Source organism: Hirundo rustica, chromosome 21 (assembly GCF_015227805.2).
Source record: "Hirundo rustica isolate bHirRus1 chromosome 21, bHirRus1.pri.v3, whole genome shotgun sequence".
In the NCBI taxonomy this organism is placed as follows: Eukaryota; Metazoa; Chordata; class Aves; order Passeriformes; family Hirundinidae; genus Hirundo; species Hirundo rustica.
Genome location: NC_053470.1, coordinates 1,360,038 through 1,377,973, shown reverse-complemented (window position 1 = coordinate 1,377,973; position 17,936 = coordinate 1,360,038). Strand labels below are relative to the sequence as shown.

The 17,936-nt window shown below is 58.7% G+C and overlaps 2 protein-coding genes across 2 annotated transcripts; both read right to left on the bottom strand.

The window, feature by feature from the left end:
* On the bottom strand, positions 1-7,812 carry AMER1 (APC membrane recruitment protein 1). Its single transcript, XM_040084076.2, has one exon. It carries the CDS (start codon positions 7,790-7,792, stop codon positions 4,634-4,636), a length of 3,159 nt encoding a protein of 1,052 aa, XP_039940010.1. The 5' UTR covers positions 7,793-7,812; the 3' UTR covers positions 1-4,633.
* Positions 7,813-10,980: 3,168 nt separating this feature from the next.
* ASB12 (ankyrin repeat and SOCS box containing 12) lies at positions 10,981-15,224 on the bottom strand. Its single transcript, XM_040084052.2, has 3 exons — positions 15,059-15,224; positions 12,397-13,242; positions 10,981-11,729 (listed from the first exon to the last, which is right to left on the bottom strand). Exons 2-3 carry the CDS (start codon positions 13,184-13,186, stop codon positions 11,596-11,598), a joined length of 924 nt encoding a protein of 307 aa, XP_039939986.1. The 5' UTR covers positions 13,187-13,242; positions 15,059-15,224; the 3' UTR covers positions 10,981-11,595.
* Positions 15,225-17,936: the final 2,712 nt, after the last annotated feature.

The window sequence follows — 17,936 nt, the reverse complement described above, 5'->3', positions numbered from 1 at the left end:
TCTCTAAAAATCTGCAGTTTATTCATTAGAATTCGGTGAAAGGAACATTCATTTTAAAACACAATCAATACATTAAAAACTTGAAAGGACTAGTAGCAATGAGACCAGGAAGAAAACAAAAAAAAAAAAAAGAAAACAAATTCAGCCAGGTTGGTCAGCTGGGAGGAGCTGCCAGCCTGGCAGCGGGATGGGGCAGCTGAGGACAAGGGCTAATTCCTTATTTCCTTACAACTGAGAGGCTTTTTGGGATCTGAATTCCTCACTGCACCCAAATGGAGCTCTGGGGTGACTCCATGAGGGTGAGAAGGGCAGGAAGCCCCAGCTGGAGAGGAGGGAGCCCAGAATCCCGGGGCAGAGGGAATGTGGAAGGTGGGTCTGAGCGCCCCAGGAATGTTCAATGAGAAAACTTCCCGTCCAACCCTGTGGGGAATGGGGCAAACCAATCCAGAAAAACTTTAAAAACACCATTAGGTGACAAGTTATTAATTAAAAGACCAAAAAAAAAAAAAAAATCTATGCCGAGCCAAATCAGTGACAATTGTCACATCTGCTGGGGGAAAAAAGGGGGGGGAAATCTGCTTTGGGCTGGATTTTAGCATTCCAGCAGCTCTCCTCTCCTCTGATCCCAAAGTTCAAGGCAGTGTCATTCCAGGGAGATGTTTCAGTGATGCAGAGCACAGGGCTGGAGCTCCCTGGAGGAGGGAGGAGGAGGTGGGGAACCCTGCTAATCCCAGGATTATTTAAGGAGCAATCCTCAGGCACCAGGGCGAAATCCCAGCTCCCAGCCCAGCCAGGGAGCACCAAGGGGAGAGGAAACCTGTCCAAGAGCATTTCCAGGCACCAGCCAACAGCATCTCCTGCACAGGGACTGAAGAAAAACCCCAATTTTAGATAAAGTAACAGCAGCAGACAGCAGGGAAAGCCTCAGCTGAAACCTGTGAGCTTTTTACAACACTCGGAGGGAGAAACCACCAAAATCCACAAATTCAGATTAAAAACAACACTGAAAAGCAAAGAAAGGACAGCTGAGTGTGAGAGAGGAGGGTTAAGGACGTCTCAGGTGTGTGCAAAGTGTTGGTGAGGGGCTGGGAAGAGGCCCCAGCACATTCCCAGGGAGCAGGGTGAGATCCAGGCACAGCAGCAGCAGGAATGGCCTTTTCTCCATGGGAAAAGCAAACCACAGCACTCGGAAAGACAAAACACACAAGTAAAAGAACAGTCTGTAAAATTTCCCCATGATTATAAAATGCAAAACTCTACAAAAATAGAGAAAAATCGACCGCTTTCTTATGTGTATAAAAACAAACAAACGAAAGAAAACCCCAGAGCCCCCAGAACGCAACACAGAACCTCTTGGTAGGCTGACCCCAACGGCAGTGGTTGCATCACAGTCCCTCCCTTCAGGCAAGGCCTTCCCTGCAAGGAACAGGCAAATTCCTCAAGGTTTTTCCTAAATGTCTTGGCAGGACATTCAGCTGTTCCTGACTTTTCTGACTGGATTCTGGTTGGGAAGCCCTTTTGCATAAGAAGCCTCAGCGACCACCCCCAGATGTGAGCTCCTCGGGTAAGGCAGTGTTGGACTGATCCAGCTCCAGCCCAGGTTTGTTCCCATGGAAGCTGTGCGGGGTTTTTTGGGAAGAGTGGCTCAGCAGGCAGTGAAATCTAATCCCTACCGCGGTGATCATTTACAGGCTGAATTACTGCACTGGAAATTCCAATTTCTTTGGGTTAATGGGGCAGAATCTGCCGATAATCCAGCAAATTAGTGACTAAACTGCGTTAGGAAAACTCATTGAATTCCAGAGATACTTGCCTCATTGAATTCCCATCGAATTAAGAGGAGAAACCTTTGGTATAAAGTCAGATTATCAAGCCTTGGCTGTACTGCTCCCACGGAACCCTCCCCACCTCGTACCTACACCCAAGCCCAGGATCCTACGGACGCCTTGGAACATTCATTTAGCACCGAGACATTCCCAGCCCTCAGCAGGACTTTGGCTGAACAAAGCTCCAGAGCCCGGAACCCCCGAGATGCCTTTGGCGAGACGCTGAAAGGGAATAAAACGGGGATTAAAGCCAGCCAGGGGCGCCAGCGGGTGACAGTGTCCCTGCGGTGTCCCCAGCAGGGTGTGCCCGTGGGTTGTGTGCTGGGGGCGGGCAAAGATGGGCACAGAGCTGTCCCTGTCCTTGCTCCAGGGAGGGATATTCATTAGCAGCTGTGCTAATGAGAGGAGACGGCCTGCCAGCGAGGGCACCTTCCCCTGGCTCACCACATTCTCCTCTCTGGGTGCGACAGCGGCACCAAGAGCCAGGTGCGTCCCAGAGGGACCAGGGAAAAGAACCGTGGCACAGCAGGCTCCTGTGGAACTCCCTGCAGCAGGGCTGGCAGGAAAAAATGGAAAATTCAGGTCTGAGCCCGCGGATGCACAGATGGATCTGCTCTGCCTCGGCAGGAAAATCACATCACACACAGACTGGCCCTGCCTCTCCCTGCTCCTTCCCGGATATCCAAGGACAGGGCAGAAGGAATCTCTTCTCAAAAGGAATATCCAGACCTCATTTTGCTTGGGGGGAAAAAAACCCCATCAAACCCAAACCAGCTCCTTGTGCCTGGAAATCCAGGGATGGCAGGGAGCAGCTGATGGAGCCACATCCTCGTGGAGCAGGAGAGCAGCAGGAGGGTGACCCAGCAGGGCAGGACCCAGCAGGAAAATTGAGCCTGGCCCAGGCAGAGCCATCCCTCACTCCACAAATGTGGTAAAACTCCGCTATTTCCACTTTGGGATTATTTTTTCAAATGCTACAAACTCTGCTGCAAAGAAAAATGGCAATGAGGTGGGGGAAAACAAAAATCACTGGTGCTGGAATTAAATCAGAACACAGCTCGGGCAGGACAGGGAAGCAGCTTTGTGTCATGGATTGGGGGTTTGGATCAGAGCTGAGGGGGTTTGGGATCATGGAGGGGACCAGGAGCCTGGAACAGACGTCACAGGAGCTCACAGCACCCCCCAAAGTCTGTTCCCCTCAACCTGTGACCCTCCTCCACATTCCTTCAAAGAGGCAAAATATCCCAAATCTCCAGCAGCTTCCAGCTTTTTTGTTCCCTCCAGTCAGGAGGAGTGAAGCCCAATGTAGCTGCGGTCCATCCCAAATTCCAAGGAACACAAAACTTTCCTCCTGTGGGTTTATGCAAAGAAAACAACCGTAAAATAATAAAATTAAATTAAAAAGCCACAAAGCTTCCTGTTGAGAAAGAAACAGCATCTGCCACTTCACAGCTACAGGCACGATGCAAATTTAGCTTATTTCAAAGGCCTCATCCCTGTCCCCATGGCCCTGGAGAGGCCAGGAGGATGGGACAAAGCATGGAAAAATTCCACCAGGAATTCTGCACCGTGAAGACAGACCACAACAAAGAAGGGACCAACACTTTGTTCTTCAAAGGGACACCATGGACAGCACATCTTTCAAACTGAAAGCAGACCTGGAGAACATTATCGGCACGCACACAAAAGCTCCTGCTTTCCTTCGGGGCAAGGACAAACAAAATAAATAAAAATGTTGCTGCAAAGTTCCCCTTTCCAGCTGCCTCACCCCATCCTCGCTCTGGAACAACCCTTCCTCCCAGCTCCCCACACTGAGCCCGGGGTGGAAGACATTCAAAGTGAGTTTGAACCAAAACCTTTCACCCAGAAGAGGAAAACAGCTCCATTTCCCTCAAAAGTCTGCCCAAGGCCTGTTCTCCCAGTCCTGCACAAACCCCAACCTGCCACACCAGCAACGGGTCCATCCCCAGCTTCTGCCAGGGGCTGCTGCTGCACTTGGTGTTGGAGAGGGCTGGAAAAGCAGAAGGTGCCTCAGTGGTGATGAAGGAATCCTGGAGGCAGCTCCAAACCCCTCTGGAGCATCCACGGGGGCAAGGCCACGGATGGCTGCAGGAGAGGAGCACCAGCCCAGCTCAAACTCACATTCAAGCTCCCCCCAAACTGCTCCCGGTTTTCTCCCTCCCTTGCCCCCCTTTCACCCCTGCTCAGTACAGCATGGTGACATGGTGACATTCCTGCAGCCCCTTGGCTTGGTGACACGGTGACATTCTTGCAGGTACTCAGCCTCGGTGACAAGGTGACATTCCTGCAGCCCCTCTAGCTGGGTGAAAAGGTGACATTCCTGCAGCCCCTCAGCTGGGTGACAAGGTGACATTCCTGTAGACACTCAGCCTCGGTGACACGGTGACATTCCCGTAGACACTCAGCCTTGGTGACACGGTGACATTCCTGCAGCCCCTCAGCTGGGTGACAAGGTGACATTCCTGCAGCCCCTCTAGCTGGGTGACACGGTGACATTCCTGTAGACACTCAGCCTCGGTGACATGGTGACATTCCTGCAGCCCCTCAGCTGGGTGACACGGTGACATTCCTGTAGACACTCAGCCTCGGTGACAAGGTGACATTCCTGCAGCCCCTCTAGCTGGGTGACAAGGTGACATTCCTGCAGACACTCAGCCTCGGTGACACGGTGACATTCCTGCAGCCCCTCTAGCTGGGTGAAAAGGTGACATTCCTGTACTCAGCCTCGGTGACACGGTGACATTCCTGCAGCCCCTTGACCTGGTGACACGGTGACATTCCTGCAGCTACTCAGCGTCGGTGACATTGCAAAGGGTGCCACGGCAGGCGCCGTGCCCCGGGCTGGCCCTGCCCTTGAGGGGCTCCGGGCTCTCGGTGTCCCCGCCGCTGTCCCCGGGATGCTGCGGCACGCCCTGGGCGATGCCCACGGGTTTGCCCCTGGCGCGGTGCTCCGGGGAGCGGGAGAAGCCAAAGCTCGGGGGCAGCTCCGCCTCCCCCAGGGGTAACAAGCGGGACAGCTTGGGGACGTCCCCGTGGTACCGGTAGGACGCGGCCGCCTCCCGGGCCCGCCTCGCCTCGGGCTGCAGGGGGAGGTTGGAGGGCCGGAGCGGGTGCCTGCTCAGCTCTGCCTCTTGGGGCCGCCTCTCCGGAGCCTCCCCGATGCCACCCCGGGAGAGAGGCAGGAAAGGGGACACGGCGTCCGGCGGCTCCGCTGGCTCCCAGACGCTCTCCACGGCGCCGGCTGGAGCGAAGCCCCAGAGCTCCATCCCGCCGGGAGCCGCGTCCGTGCCGTGCCGGAGGTGCCGCAGGCCCGGCCAGCTCGAGCCACCCTCGGGAGCCACCAGCTCGCCCTCCTCCTTGCTCCTGCTTCTCCTGGCTCCAGCAGAGTCCCTCCTGCCGGCTTCGCGCCTGGCCCGGAGCTGGCAGGGCTGGGGGCCGCCCCGGGCGCCCTGCGGCTCGGCCAGCTCGAACTCCAGGCTCTCGGTGTCGAGCGAGCGGCTCCTGCGGTCCACGGAGAGCGGCGCGGGCATGGCGGGGCTCAGCCCGTGCAGGCGCAGGTGGCGGGGCAGGCTGGCCACCCCCCAGCTGCAGCTCTGGAAGGAGCCCGGGGAGAAGCCCGGGGACATTCTCTCGTCACATTCAGCCAACGACTCTTTCTGTCCATAGCCGTCATCAAAGGCCTCGGCGATGTCCTCACCCGCCGTCAGCTCCGGGCGCTGCTCGCACTCCCCTTCCCCGTCCTGCTCCACATCCACCACGTCGAAGGTGACCATGGTGGGGAGGGCGGGGAGGTTCTGGGTGAAGGACGAGCTGGAGGCCGAGCTCCCCAGGCTCTCGGACAGGCTGGAGAAGAGGGTCCCGCTGCTGGCGAACTCCACCAGAGCCTGCGAGAAGCTCACGGCGTGCTCGGGCTCGCCGCCCACCTGGGGCTCGCCGGGGGCGGGCTCTGCCCCGCCGCACTCCTGCTCCGGGAGCCCGAACCCAGGGAACATCCCTGCCTTGGCTGGGGCCACACTGCCGTGGATGGAGTCCCCAAACATCCCACAGTCCAGGTCTGCATTGAACCCCGGGTTGCTCTTTGTGAGCTGAATAAGGCAACTTCCAGGGGCTTTTTGGCCGTTGTAACAGTCTTCCGGACACAGAGTCCCTGGAAAATCCCTCCACTCTGGATTTTCAGCCCTAGCCACTGCAACTCCACCGTTGACAGCCCGGCTCGGGGTATGTGAGGCCACCTGCTCACTCCCAAGGCCACTCTGACTCTTGCCAATGGAGCTGCCTGCTCTGCTTTTACATTCAATGCACTGCTTTTCCCGGGGACACTTCTCCTTGCCGGACACATCCAGGCGTTTCAGCACCGGCTCCCTCTGCAGCTCCCAGTAGAGCAGCTCTTTCTGAATGGCTGCAAGCCCCTCTTCTTCAGTTTCCATCAGCCCTCTTTTCTGATCCATCATCTGCTGGATCAGGCTCTTCTCTGCAGGGAGGCAGAAGTCCATGAAGTAGCTGAAGATGCCCTGGCGCGGGACTTTGCCCTCGAACAGGGATTCCTCCCCGTGAGAGGGGCTCATCAGGGCATCAAACTCGTAAAGTGCATCGCCGCTGTAGCTGTCCCGGGGCAGTCGGTCCTTCTTGAGCTCCTCGCCAGCCTCATCCTCCGGCCCCGGAGTGGTGGAGTCGTAATACCCCTCGTCACTGTTCGGGGCAGACTCCTGCTGGTCGCTCTGGGGCGTCAGGAGGTCGACGCCGTCCATGGCGTCCCCCACGTAAGGGTGAGCGTCGGCCTCGTGAGAGGCGTGCGTCTCCAGGCTGCTGCTGGACACCTGGGCCCCGTAGCCGCCGTCCCTCGGCATGCTGCTGTCCCACACCTGGTGCAGGTACTCCTCGGCCTCCTCAGGGATGGCCATCTCCTCGCCGCCGCCCTGGTAGGTGACGAGGCAGGAGCTGCGTTTGGCGGCATCGCGGCTGCGCTCCACCGAGACGCTGCTCTCGGCGATGTCGGGCTCGGCGATGTCGTCCCCGCAGCCCGTCAGGGAGTCGAAGCTCTTCAGGGAGGTGACGTCCCCCAGCATGAGGCTCAGCAGGTCCCCGGAGTGCAGGCAGGGAGGCTCGTTGTCCATGAAGTCAGGGTGGAAGGCCAGCAGCAAACTCTCACGGTCAAACTCGGTGCAGACAGCAGCCTCGGCCTCTGATTTCGCATCCGGAACGTCGCCGCTCCCTGGCACGGCCATCGTGTCACCCTCGGAGCTGCCTCCATCAGCCGCGGGGCCCGTGGGCTCAGTGGCTTCCCCACAGCTGGAGTCACCCCCCGGGCACACCGTGGCCTCAGGGACCGGCCCTGCTCCCGTACTCTCCACGGCCCCTTGGCTCTCCACTCCCATTCCAGGAGCATTCCCGGCCTCCTCCGCGTCCCCATTCCACTCGGGGAGCTCTGCCTTCTCACTCTCGGCAGCCTTGCTCTTCCGGTGGCGCCGGATGCTGTTAAAAAACCCTTTCAGCCCTTTTTTGGGCCTGGGGAAAGAGGATTTCTCCCCGTTGAGCTTTTTGTCGCAGCCCTCGATGCTGCCGGGGGGAGAGCCGTCCTGCTGGCCCAGCTCCCCCCTGGAGCCGGTGTCCACGGGCAGCTGGGCGCTGCGGGAGATGGGCAGGGGGCCGGGCTGCGAGGGGCTGTCGGGCTGCGTGCCCTTGTCGCAGGCAGCCCCGCTCAGCCCGTCGTGGGTCTTGCACTTGCTGAGCCCCTTCTTGCCGCGGCCGCCGAAGAAGCTGGGCAGGGTGCAGATGCTCCGCTTGCCCCCGAACAGCTTGAAGGCCGTTTTCCTCAGCTTGCCGGGGGGCGGCTGCTGCAGCTCCGCCGCCACCACCGAGCCGTCGGCGCCGTCGGGAGGGGCGTCCCCGCCCTCCTGCCGCCGCTGGTCCCCTCCGTCCCGCTCCTCCGGGCTGCCCGTTTCCATAGCAGCGGGCCGGGCTTGGATCTAGCTGGAAGCGGCGGCTGCGGGAGCGCGGCGCCTCGGGCGCAGGGACGGACACATCACCGCCGACCTGAGGCACAGGGAGAGGGCAGAGGTGAGGACACGACAGCGGAAGGGGCAGAGCTGAAGGCTCTCAGGGGGTCTCAGGGCTCCATCACCAGCTGGAGGAGCCTCCAAGCTCTCCCTCCACTTCCAAAATCCAGGCACCAAAACGTTGCTTACATTTACCAGTTTGCCAGGAGCAGGAAAACCACACATCTCCATTGGGTAGAATCCCTGGGGACAGGGGGGTCTGACCCCTGCATCTCCTCGCTCCGAGCCCTGCAGCTTCCCAGTTTTTTGTCTGCAGGGTGATGAGGTTTGGCTCCCTTACCTCCCAAACCCCCTCCCAGCCCTCATGCCAGGCTCCAAAGAGCGTCCTGAGGGAGGCCAAACCAGGACACAGCGCTTCCTACGCACGTGTCCAGGGAAAAACCACTTCGGTTACCACCCTGGCTTTTTTTATAGAAGATTTCAGTTGTTTTTAAAATAATCTGTACAGCGAGAGAGAATCGCCTTAAAAACACCCACTGTGAACACCCTGATCAGATTATCCCGGAAGCAGAGAGGTAGGTTTGAAATTTGACCCTGGATTGCCGTCAGGAAATGAGAAATAAAACAATTATAATCATGTTTCCTTTGCAGAGGTGAGAGTGGAGAAATTAAATGCAATAAAATCCTAATGTGCTCCCAAGCTGTAATGCCCCAGGCTGAGCTCTGACTGACAGGAGGCCAGGAAACCTTCCCGAGGTGTTCAGCCAGAGATCCCAAATTAAAAATACATCCAAACGATGCTCTCTGCTCCTGCAGCCCCCCAGCAAACCCACGATTCCAGGTTTATTTTTATTCCTCAGGTCCGGGTTGCTCTGCCTCTACACTGATCTGGCATCGCTGCTCTCAGCAGGGCTGGACGTGCTGTAAGGTCCCTCCCAACCCAACCCGTTCCACGATTCTGGAATTCTGGGATTGCTGGTCACCCCTCACGTTCACCTGTCCCACTGGAAGCAGCAGCTGGGGCGTAGCCGGCTGGCACAGCCACCTCCCCACCGGCAAACTGGATCTTTCCAGCTCTGCCAGAGCCCACCACGAGTCCCGGCTGCCCCCAAAGCCTCTGCAGAGACCTGGATCGAGGGGCCACGGATATGTGCGGGGCTGCTGGAAAACCGGGGGGTGAAACGACCCCAAACCGGCACCCGGACAGGGGCTGCGGGAAAACAGCCGGGGAAAGGCATGAGACAGAGCCAGGATTTCAAAAATTCCTTTTGGGAATCATTCCCCTCCGGCTCCACGTCAGCACCGGCACTGCTGCGGAGGGGAGGCTGGAGAAGGTTAAAAAAATGAAATATATAAGAAAATGAAATAAAGAGAAATAAAGGGCACCGAGGGCAAAGAGCCGCGACCAACAAAACATGAAAAAAATGAGGTTTTAAAGCAACAAAAAGCAGCACCGCAACAATGAAACGCAGCCTTTCACCCGAGCAGAGAGGGACCCTGAGGGACTCCCGGCCCGCCCAGCCCCGCACGGGGACGCTCCCGCGGCCCGGCCCTCCCCGCTCCCCCCGCCGCGCTCCCAAACTTTCGGGAGGATCCGGGAAAACGCGAGGGGCGGGAGGGGGGGGGGTGGAGATCGGGCCCGGCCGCGGGGAGGCGGCGCGGCGGGCGCCAGGGGAGGCCGGGCCGGCGCCGGGCCCTGCACTTACCGGCGGCGGCGGCGGCACCGCGGGACCCCGGCCCCGGCCCAGCCCTCAGGCCGCGCGAGGGGCGCGGGGCCGCGGGTCCGCCCGGCGCGGGCGGCAGGGGCGGTGCCGCGTGACGGGCGGGGCGGGGCCTCGCGGGCGGGGCGCGGTGATTGACGGGCGCGGCGGCGGAGGGGCGCGGCCTCTGCGTGAGGGAGGGGCGCGGCCTCCGCCTTGGGCTCGCTGTAACCGGGGCGGGGTCACGGTAACGGGGCTCTGTGGGCGGTGTGCCCCCCATGGCCGTCCCACGGGCTCTTCCACTGTGGCCCGGGGCGATCCGGGCGCATCCCGGTGGCCTCGGGGTGGGTTCCCATATTGGGGCGTGGCCTCGCTGGCAGACATGATTGACAAGGGGGGCGTGGTCGTTCCGGTGTGAGGGGCGTGGTCCCGCGCGGGGGCGTGGCCGTGGAGCGACACCCGCGGGACGCGCGGGGTCACGGACGCGGCGTGTGGGGGAATGTCACGTCCTGTCCTGGGCCGTGACACTGCCGGGGCAGGGATGTGACATCGTGTGTGGCACCGGGGCGGCAGCGACACGGCCCGTGTGCCGTGGGACACCTCCCTGCGTGTGCTGTGTCACCCACGGGCGTGTCACCCGCTCCACGCCACTGCCAGCCACCCACCCGCTGCGCACCTGCTCACAGCCACAGTCCCACACCCACTGAGCAGCCCGGCAGTGAGGACCGCTCCCCATCTTTGGGACCCCCAAATCCCGAAAACCCCTCAAATCCCCACGTGAGGGTGATAGCAAGGATGCCACGAGTGGGAATCCCAGCAGAGTGTGGCGATGTCCCCACGGGACAGCCTCTCCCAGCCCGCATCTCCTGAAGGTGGCCGGGTGGCGAGGGAAGTGTTATCATTCCCTATGGAGCCTTGTCCAGGCTGCTTCCAAGCCCTAAGGCTCCCCTTGGGAGAAGCCCCACAGCCTAATTAATAGATGCTGATTAATAGATTCCCACAACCCCTGACACAGGCCCATAAATCCTGCAGGGAGCTGCCTGTGTTCGGCCCAGAGCGACCCTTGGAGCTGCTGACACAGAGCTCTGTCCCCTGGGAGCACTTAACTTTGGGATGCCACAGGGCAAGAGGGAATGAACCATGGGACACCTTCTGCTGCATCCCAAAAGTGGTCCAGGACATCCCTGCCGGATCGGTGCTCAGCTGCCAAGGAGCAGTGGGATTTATCCGTCATCTCCTGGCTGTGGGAGAGCCAGGACGGTGTCTCCAGCCCCCACGAGTGTGTCCAAGGTGGGAGAGATGGAGGGACACAAAGGTGGTGCAGGGATGTCCCTCTCCAGGCTGAAATTCCCCATCTGCAGCGATTCCCTTGTCCCTTCCCAGCCATCCTGGCAGGGCTGCCAGAGATGGGATATTTCACCAGACAGCCCACAACAGTTTAATATCAATAACAGAACATTTTTAATTCAAACCCCAGCCCTGCCCAATCACTAAAGACCCTCAGCCGCCACACGAAGCACTTTTGGGGTGAGAAGACAATGTTTAGGGTCAGAGCTGGGGCAGGGAGAGGAGTGAGGATGCTGGGGCTCTGGATTCATCTCCCAGCCCCTCCTGTGCTGCCAGCTGGGAGCTCTGATCCCACTGGGCTGGGCAGACTTGGCTGGGGCCAGCCCCAGTCCTGCCTTCACCGGGAAGAATTCCCGTCCTTCCAGCCAAGAATTCCTCCGCACTCTTTCCCAGCCCCTTCTCCAACCAAAATCGGCTGAAGGTGTAAAATCCCTCAGTAAAGATGGCCTGAGGCAAACCCAGGGGAATCAGATCCTGCTCTCTCCTCGCTTTGCTGCGAACCAGGAGCCGAGGTCTCCTGTTCTCTCTCCTCCTTCCCTTCCCACCTTCCCACATGGGCACCGCTTTTTGGAGACACCTCATCGGCAAAAACGAACTCGTGACCACAGATTCCCAGATTTCCCAGATTTCAGGGATTCACTCCCAGGAGGCGGAGCAGGTTTTAAGCGGGGCGCTCAGAGTGGGTGTCCCGGGTGCAGGCTGGGATCAGGGCAGGTACTGCAGGTATTTGGCCAGGACTGTGGGGATCTCCAGCTCTCCGAGGGCGGCCGAGCAGCCGGGCTGCTTCAGGAGACGCCTCATGGCCAGCCGGGATTGGGACAGCAGGGATCTGGGGTGAGCTGTGGAAGGAAAATCACACGGTCACCTTCAAGACACGCAACCTTGCTGCCCTCCGACCTGGCATTATGCAAAGGACAGGGATATGGATTGAGCAAACCAGACAGGGTTAGAACAAAGTGATCTTTAAGGTCCTTTCCAACCCAAACCATTCCATGATCTTATGAAAATTCCATGGTCCTATGAAAACTCCACCTCTGTGCTGGGGCTGGGGCTATGGGCTCGGGCACAAGGCCCCACGGGAGCTGGGTGTGGAAGGAGAAATCTTCCATCCCCACATGGAAGTAAGTGCAGGATTTTAGACTTGGGGAGTACAGGAGAGCCCAAGCTGAGCAGCAGAAAGGAGAGCAACGGTGAAAAGCAGCTGGTAACCCAACGAGTGAGGCTGTGGGAATCACAGAATCACAGAAGGGTTTAGGTTGGGAAGGGAATTTCAGCTCATTTCATCTCACGGGCAGGGACACCTTCCACTGTCCCAGGTTGCTCCAGGCCCCAATGTCCAACCTGACCTCGGACGCTCCCAGGGATCCAGGGGCAGCCACAGGCCCACACAGCCGAGTGATGCTGCGAGGGGAACCGAGGCTGGAGCAAAACCTGGGTACGGCTCTTGGGAAGAGGGGATCAGAGCAAAGCTGTGCCCATTCCAGCCCCGGGTCGCAGCCAGCTCACCTCTGGCCTGCAGCAGCAGCTCCAGCCCCTCGCTGCGCGGGGCCGCCCCGTCCGCGGGCACCTTGGGCAGGTACACGTTGGCCCCGAAGTCGATGAGCAGGCGGACGAAGTCTCGGCGGCAGCCGTGCCTCAGGCACGTCTCCAGCAGGGTCTTGGGCTCGCGGATCTGGGCCAGGACGCCCTGCTCGGTGCAGTTGTAGTCGGGGTCGGCGCCGTGCAGCAGCAGCAGGCGGAAGCACTCCAGGTGCCCGTAGGCGGCCGCCAGGTACAGCGGCCCCGAGCACGCCGCCGAGTTGGCCGCCCACTCGGGCAGCCGGGCGCGCACGTTGGCCTCGGCGCCGTGCTCCAGCAGCTGCCGCACGACGTCCACGCGCCCGTCCCTGGCGGCCAGCAGCAGCGGCGAGCAGTTGTTGTGGACGCTGCCCGCGGGGCTGGCGCCGGCCTCCAGCAGCGCCCGCACGCACTCCAGGTGCCCGTTGCTGACCGCCACGAAGAGCGGCGTCTGAGCCTTGACGTCCAGGCCGTCCACCTCGGCGCCGTGGGCCAGCAGCACCCGCAGGCTCCGCGCGTGGCCCCGGGCGGCCGCCAGGCGCAGGGGGGTGCTGGGGACGCCCCAGCCGCTCCTGCGGTTGATGAGCCTCTTGTACCTGTCCTGGCACAGCAGCCTGGCCAGGGTCTTGTCATCGTCCCGGCACACGGCCCGGCACAGCTCCTCGCTCTCCTCGCTGTCCTCCTCGTCGTCCCCGGGCTGCAGCAGGGAGAACATCTTGTTGATGTCCATGAGGCTCATTTTGTCCGGTCTGCGCTCCGTGTGCCGCTTTCATGGTAAAGGACGAGGCCGAAGATCTGCGGGACGGCAGAACCGGCATCAGCCCCGGGTTAGAACCAGCCCCTGACACCGACAGCTGCATTTTAGTGAGTGTTTATACTCCACATAAGGAAGATTCTCCAAGAAATGGACAAATATTGGATGAGGATGCTGCTGATGTGCTCATGGCCCTGGCACCACGTGAGGAAATCCGCGTGGATGAAAGGCTGAGGGAACAATGGAGCTCAGTGTTGTAGGGGGTACGTGGGTCAGGATCCCATGAAATCATGGAATGTGTTGGGTTGGGAGGGACCTCAGGAACTCAAAGCCCATCCAGTGCCACCCCTGCCATGGGCAGGGACACCTCCCACTGTCCCAGGCTGCTCCAAGCCCCATGCAGCCTGGCCTTGGGCACTGCCAGGGGCAGCCACAGCTGCTCTGGGCACCCTGTGCCAGGGCCTCAACACCCTGCCAGGGAACAATTCCTGATTCCCAATCTCCCATCCACCCCTGCCCTCTGGCACTGGAAACCATTCCCTGTGTCCTGTCCCTCCAGCCCTTGTCCCAGTCCTGAGGGATGAGGTGAATGTGATCCGTTTGATTAGGGATCAAACATCATCCAGCATTTCCCTTCCCAAAATGATGCCAGCGTTAGATTTCCAGAGTCTCCCTCTCTCCTGCCTGCTGGAGCCCGAGATCACGGCGCAGGAAGGGTCTGGGATGTTTCTGGTGAGGGATTTGGGGGCAGGCTGGGAAAGCTGAGCTGGTCACACCGAGTGGGGCTGAACCCTGCCAGCTCCGCTGGGCTTTGGGCACAGGATGTGGCCTCGGGGACCGAGGGACAGGGTTGGGACATCCCGGCTGGCACCTGAGCAGCTGGAAACGCTCGGGATGGGCACAGGGATTTCTCGGCCGCCCTAGGACATCTCGGCTTCCCTCGGCAGAGGCGGCGGAGGCAGAGCAGGGGCTGACCTGTCCTGGGAGGAGCCAAAGAGCTGCACGGAGCAATTAATTAGCAAAGCAGCCGCAGCAAGCGGTTAATTAGCTGAGGGGCTGCGCGGAGCGATCGGCCCCGTTGTGCGGTGCCGGGGCGGTCGCGGGGGACCCGTCCCACATCACCCACGGCGACACGGCCACCAGCTCAGGGGACACCCGCACAGCTGGGCACACTGAGACCAGTCCCATGGCACCAAAGCTCTGCCGGGTCGCCATCCATTAGCCCGGTTTGTACAGAAATGTGGGAAATTCTAACGCCGCCGCTCTTCATTTGGGCACGCCAGTAATGAGCTCTGGAGCTTTGGGATCACCCCACCCACATGGAAAACGGGCTGGGGGGCTGCTGCAGATTTGAGTCAAAAAGACAGTTGTGTGCCCAGCTACATTCCCAAGGGAAATGCGTGGAAAAGCAAGAGAGCAGCTGTAACAATTCTGAACACACAAACAGCACCGGCGAAGCGAGCTTCCTTGGGCTGCCCGAGATCTTGTGTGCGGAGCTGAGGGAGGTTCCTCCACCAGAAGAGCCCAAACCAGGATTCATGGAATCACAGAATGATCTGGTTTGGAAAAGAACTTAAAAGTTCATCCCACCCCTGCCATGGCAGGGACACTTTCTACTGTCCCAGGCTGCTCCAACCCCAGCGTCCAACCTGGCCTTGGGCACTGCCAGGGATCCAGGGGCAGCCACAGCTGCTCTGGGCGCCCTGTGAAGGCCAGGCCCTGCCCAGCCTCACTGTTTTGTCACCTCCTGAGCTGCCAGAAGCTTTCCAAGCACCTGCAGAGCCCAAAAGGAGGCTGTGACAGAGCACACATTTGTCCCCTCCCTCGCCCGCCCGGGTCCCGGTGCTGCCGCCTTACCTGGGCTGGGGGATGCTCAGAGCATCCGAGGCCAGGGGGGTCCCATGGGGAGCCCTCCGGGGGTTTGACCCCAAAAGGAGCAGAGCAGCAGAGGATCTGGCAGCGCTGGGATGGCCGGGGCTGTGAGGGGCCGGAGCTCACAGCTGAAATGCCACGGCGGGACCGGCCCGGGGCGCCGGGGCTAATTTTAGCCCCTCTGGGGTTTTATCTTACCACTTCCATTCTTGGAAAGCTCCCCCTGGGTAAATATAGAGAGGGGTGGGGGGGCTGGGACAGGTGCTGGAGGCTGCTCGACCCCACTGAGCGCACACACAAAGCTTTTTCTCCGCTGTTTCCTCGCAGAAATCGCGGGGAATGGGGTGGTTTGGGGTCCCTGCCAGGGCAACACCGGCCTCTACCTCACCTGGGCTGCTGCCAGGCACTGGAATTCCCTCTCAACCCTTCTCCTGTCCTCCGTCCCCCTTTTCAGAGTGATACAAATGGCCGTTTGCAACCTCCAAGATGATTTATTAGACACAGAAGGACAAAAGGTCCTGAAGATGGTTTGGATTTCCCACCTGAGCCGCTCTGGGCTGCACCTGCCAGAAGGAACCACAGCCCGAAGCTGAACAGGATTTGGGGAGGCAGGAAACCTCCCAGGGCAAACAAAAGGGGTGGGAAGAGCACTGGGGCTCTTATCAAAAGCTGTCAGCTGGGAAGTGCAATCCTATTTTATCCAGCTCCCTTTAAACCCTCTCCAAACTCCTCGGCATAGAGCAGGAATGGGCTGGAGGTTTGGAGCAGCCTTATCATGGTTTGAGATAATGAGAGAGACCCAAATTATCCAGCAGGAAAATCCCCACTGCTGCAAGAAGGGAAATCAGGGTGCTGGGTGAAATGTGTGATCCGTGCCACCACCACATTCCTGCTTTGGAGCCTCCCCGTGGAAAGCCCGGAGTGCAGAAAAATGGTCAGTATTGATTCGGTTTAGGCTCTTGGTTTTCCTCTCCAAACTCACCCAAAATTAGATTATTGCTTCACAAAGGTCAACTCCCCAAAGCCAGCAGCAGGAATGGAATTCTGGAGTGTGATGTGGATGAGCCCTGGAGCAGGAGAGGGGAGTTTGGGATTATTTTTCCCGACTGTCAGGAAGATGCAACCACAACGGGGATGCTGCAGCCACAAAAGCCAAGCCTGGCTGGAAAACCCCTCCACAAACCACAGAAATCAAAGCAGCCATTAAAAAGACAGAGTGCTGTAAAGGGGGAAAAAAGGGAATGCAGACAACAGAAGCGCTAGAAAATGTGAAATGTAGGAAACTTGCAGATGAAAGGAAAACCCCTGAATGGCAAATTAATGATAAACTGCTCATTCTTTTGTTGTTGCTGCTGCTGTTTAGTTGTTAACCAAGATCTTAGGAACAAGGAGCAGATTAAACCCAGTTCTAACGAGGCAAACCCCCCAGGCCAGCCGGGAACCTTTCCTTCCAGCCCAGGGCTATTTCCAGCAGCAGAGCCAGAGCAACCCCAGGAGGAGCCCGGGCAGAGGTGACAGACCAGCCTGAGCCGTTTGGGATCAGCTTCCCAGTGCTCCAAACCCCAGGGAAGGATGAGCAGTTGGGAAAAGCTTCCACCTTCTGTCCGAGCTCAGGGCTGACCTGGCCTCTGCGGCTCTTGATCAGCTCCCTGTTAATTGGGGAAGAATTAAAGGGCAGAAGGGTATTTACTGACAGTCAAGGAGTTTTTGGGGAAGGTAAATCCTGTCCAGAGTTGCTTCCATTAAAGAGATTATTGTTATTAACACAGCTGAAGAGAGCTAATGAGCTTGTGGATTTAGGGTTTAGGAGAGCTAAGCAGTTAAAAGTTTAGAGCTAAACAGTCCCAAATAAATGATTTTGCAGGGATTAGGGATTTACTAACAGCGCTCAAGGTCGGGAAAGCAGAGCTGGGGCTTGGGGCTGTTGTGTCTCCTGGAGTCACTGCCACAGCACAGCTCTGGAACGTCCCCCTGTGCCCTCACATCTGCTCCCAGCATTCCAAATCTCATCCCTGCGGCTTCTCCCGGCAGCATGGGAGCGCTCCAGCAGCACCGCGATCCAGGTGTTATCCAGGGATTATCCAGGAGAGGGCACGGACAGCAGCTCAGCACCCCCGGGCTGCACTGCACATCCCTGCCGGGGGCCTGCTGATGGAAATTCCCAATTTATTTGGTGCCACAGCACACAAAATAGGGAGTTGGGAAGGAAGGAAGAAACCAGCAATGTTTCTTCTCCTCCATGAGTCTTTCCTTGAGGAATTTTGGCAGCGTTGGAGCACCAGGAGTTCATCTCTGCTTCCACTGCCTTCAGGGAGCCTCTTCCCTTTTGGAAAACAGGATAAAAGGATGGTTTGGGTTGGGAGGAACCTTAAAATCCATCCCAATCCACCCCCTGCCACGGCAAGGAGACCTCCCACGATCCCAGGCTGCTCCAAGCCCTGTCCAACCTGGCCTTGGACACTTCCAGGGACACAGGAGCAGCCACAGCTGCCCAGCCCAGAGCCCCCTGCTCCATCCATGGCAATCTTTGGTTATTCATATATTTTTACTGATTCCCATTCACACTGGATCCCTTCCCTCTCTCCCACAGCTCCCAGAGCTGCTGCTGAGAGAGGCTTTGTATCCCCCTCCCATAACCTCCACTCCTCCAAAGAGAAGGAAAATAAAATTCCAGGAGAACACTGGAATCCATGAGCTGTTTGCAGGCAAGAGAAACTCCAATTAATACACCTTTTGTCCAAATTTCCCCCAAATTGAATTGCAGCTTTATCAATTCTAGCTGGTGTTAATGCTAATAATCCAATTAAATGCAAGGCGAGTCTAATTAAGGTAAATGAAGGATTTCACTGGCAGCATCAGGAAC

Coding starts and splice junctions, on each gene's coding strand:
- ASB12 (XM_040084052.2), bottom strand. CDS start 13,186: ATGAGCCTCATGGACATCAACAAGATGTTCTCCCTGCTGCAGCCCGGG. Junction 11,730..12,396: donor GCTGCTGCTGCAGGCCAGAG/GTGAGCTGGCTG, acceptor TTCCTTCCACAG/CTCACCCCAGATCCCTGCTG.
- AMER1 (XM_040084076.2), bottom strand. CDS start 7,792: ATGGAAACGGGCAGCCCGGAGGAGCGGGACGGAGGGGACCAGCGGCGG.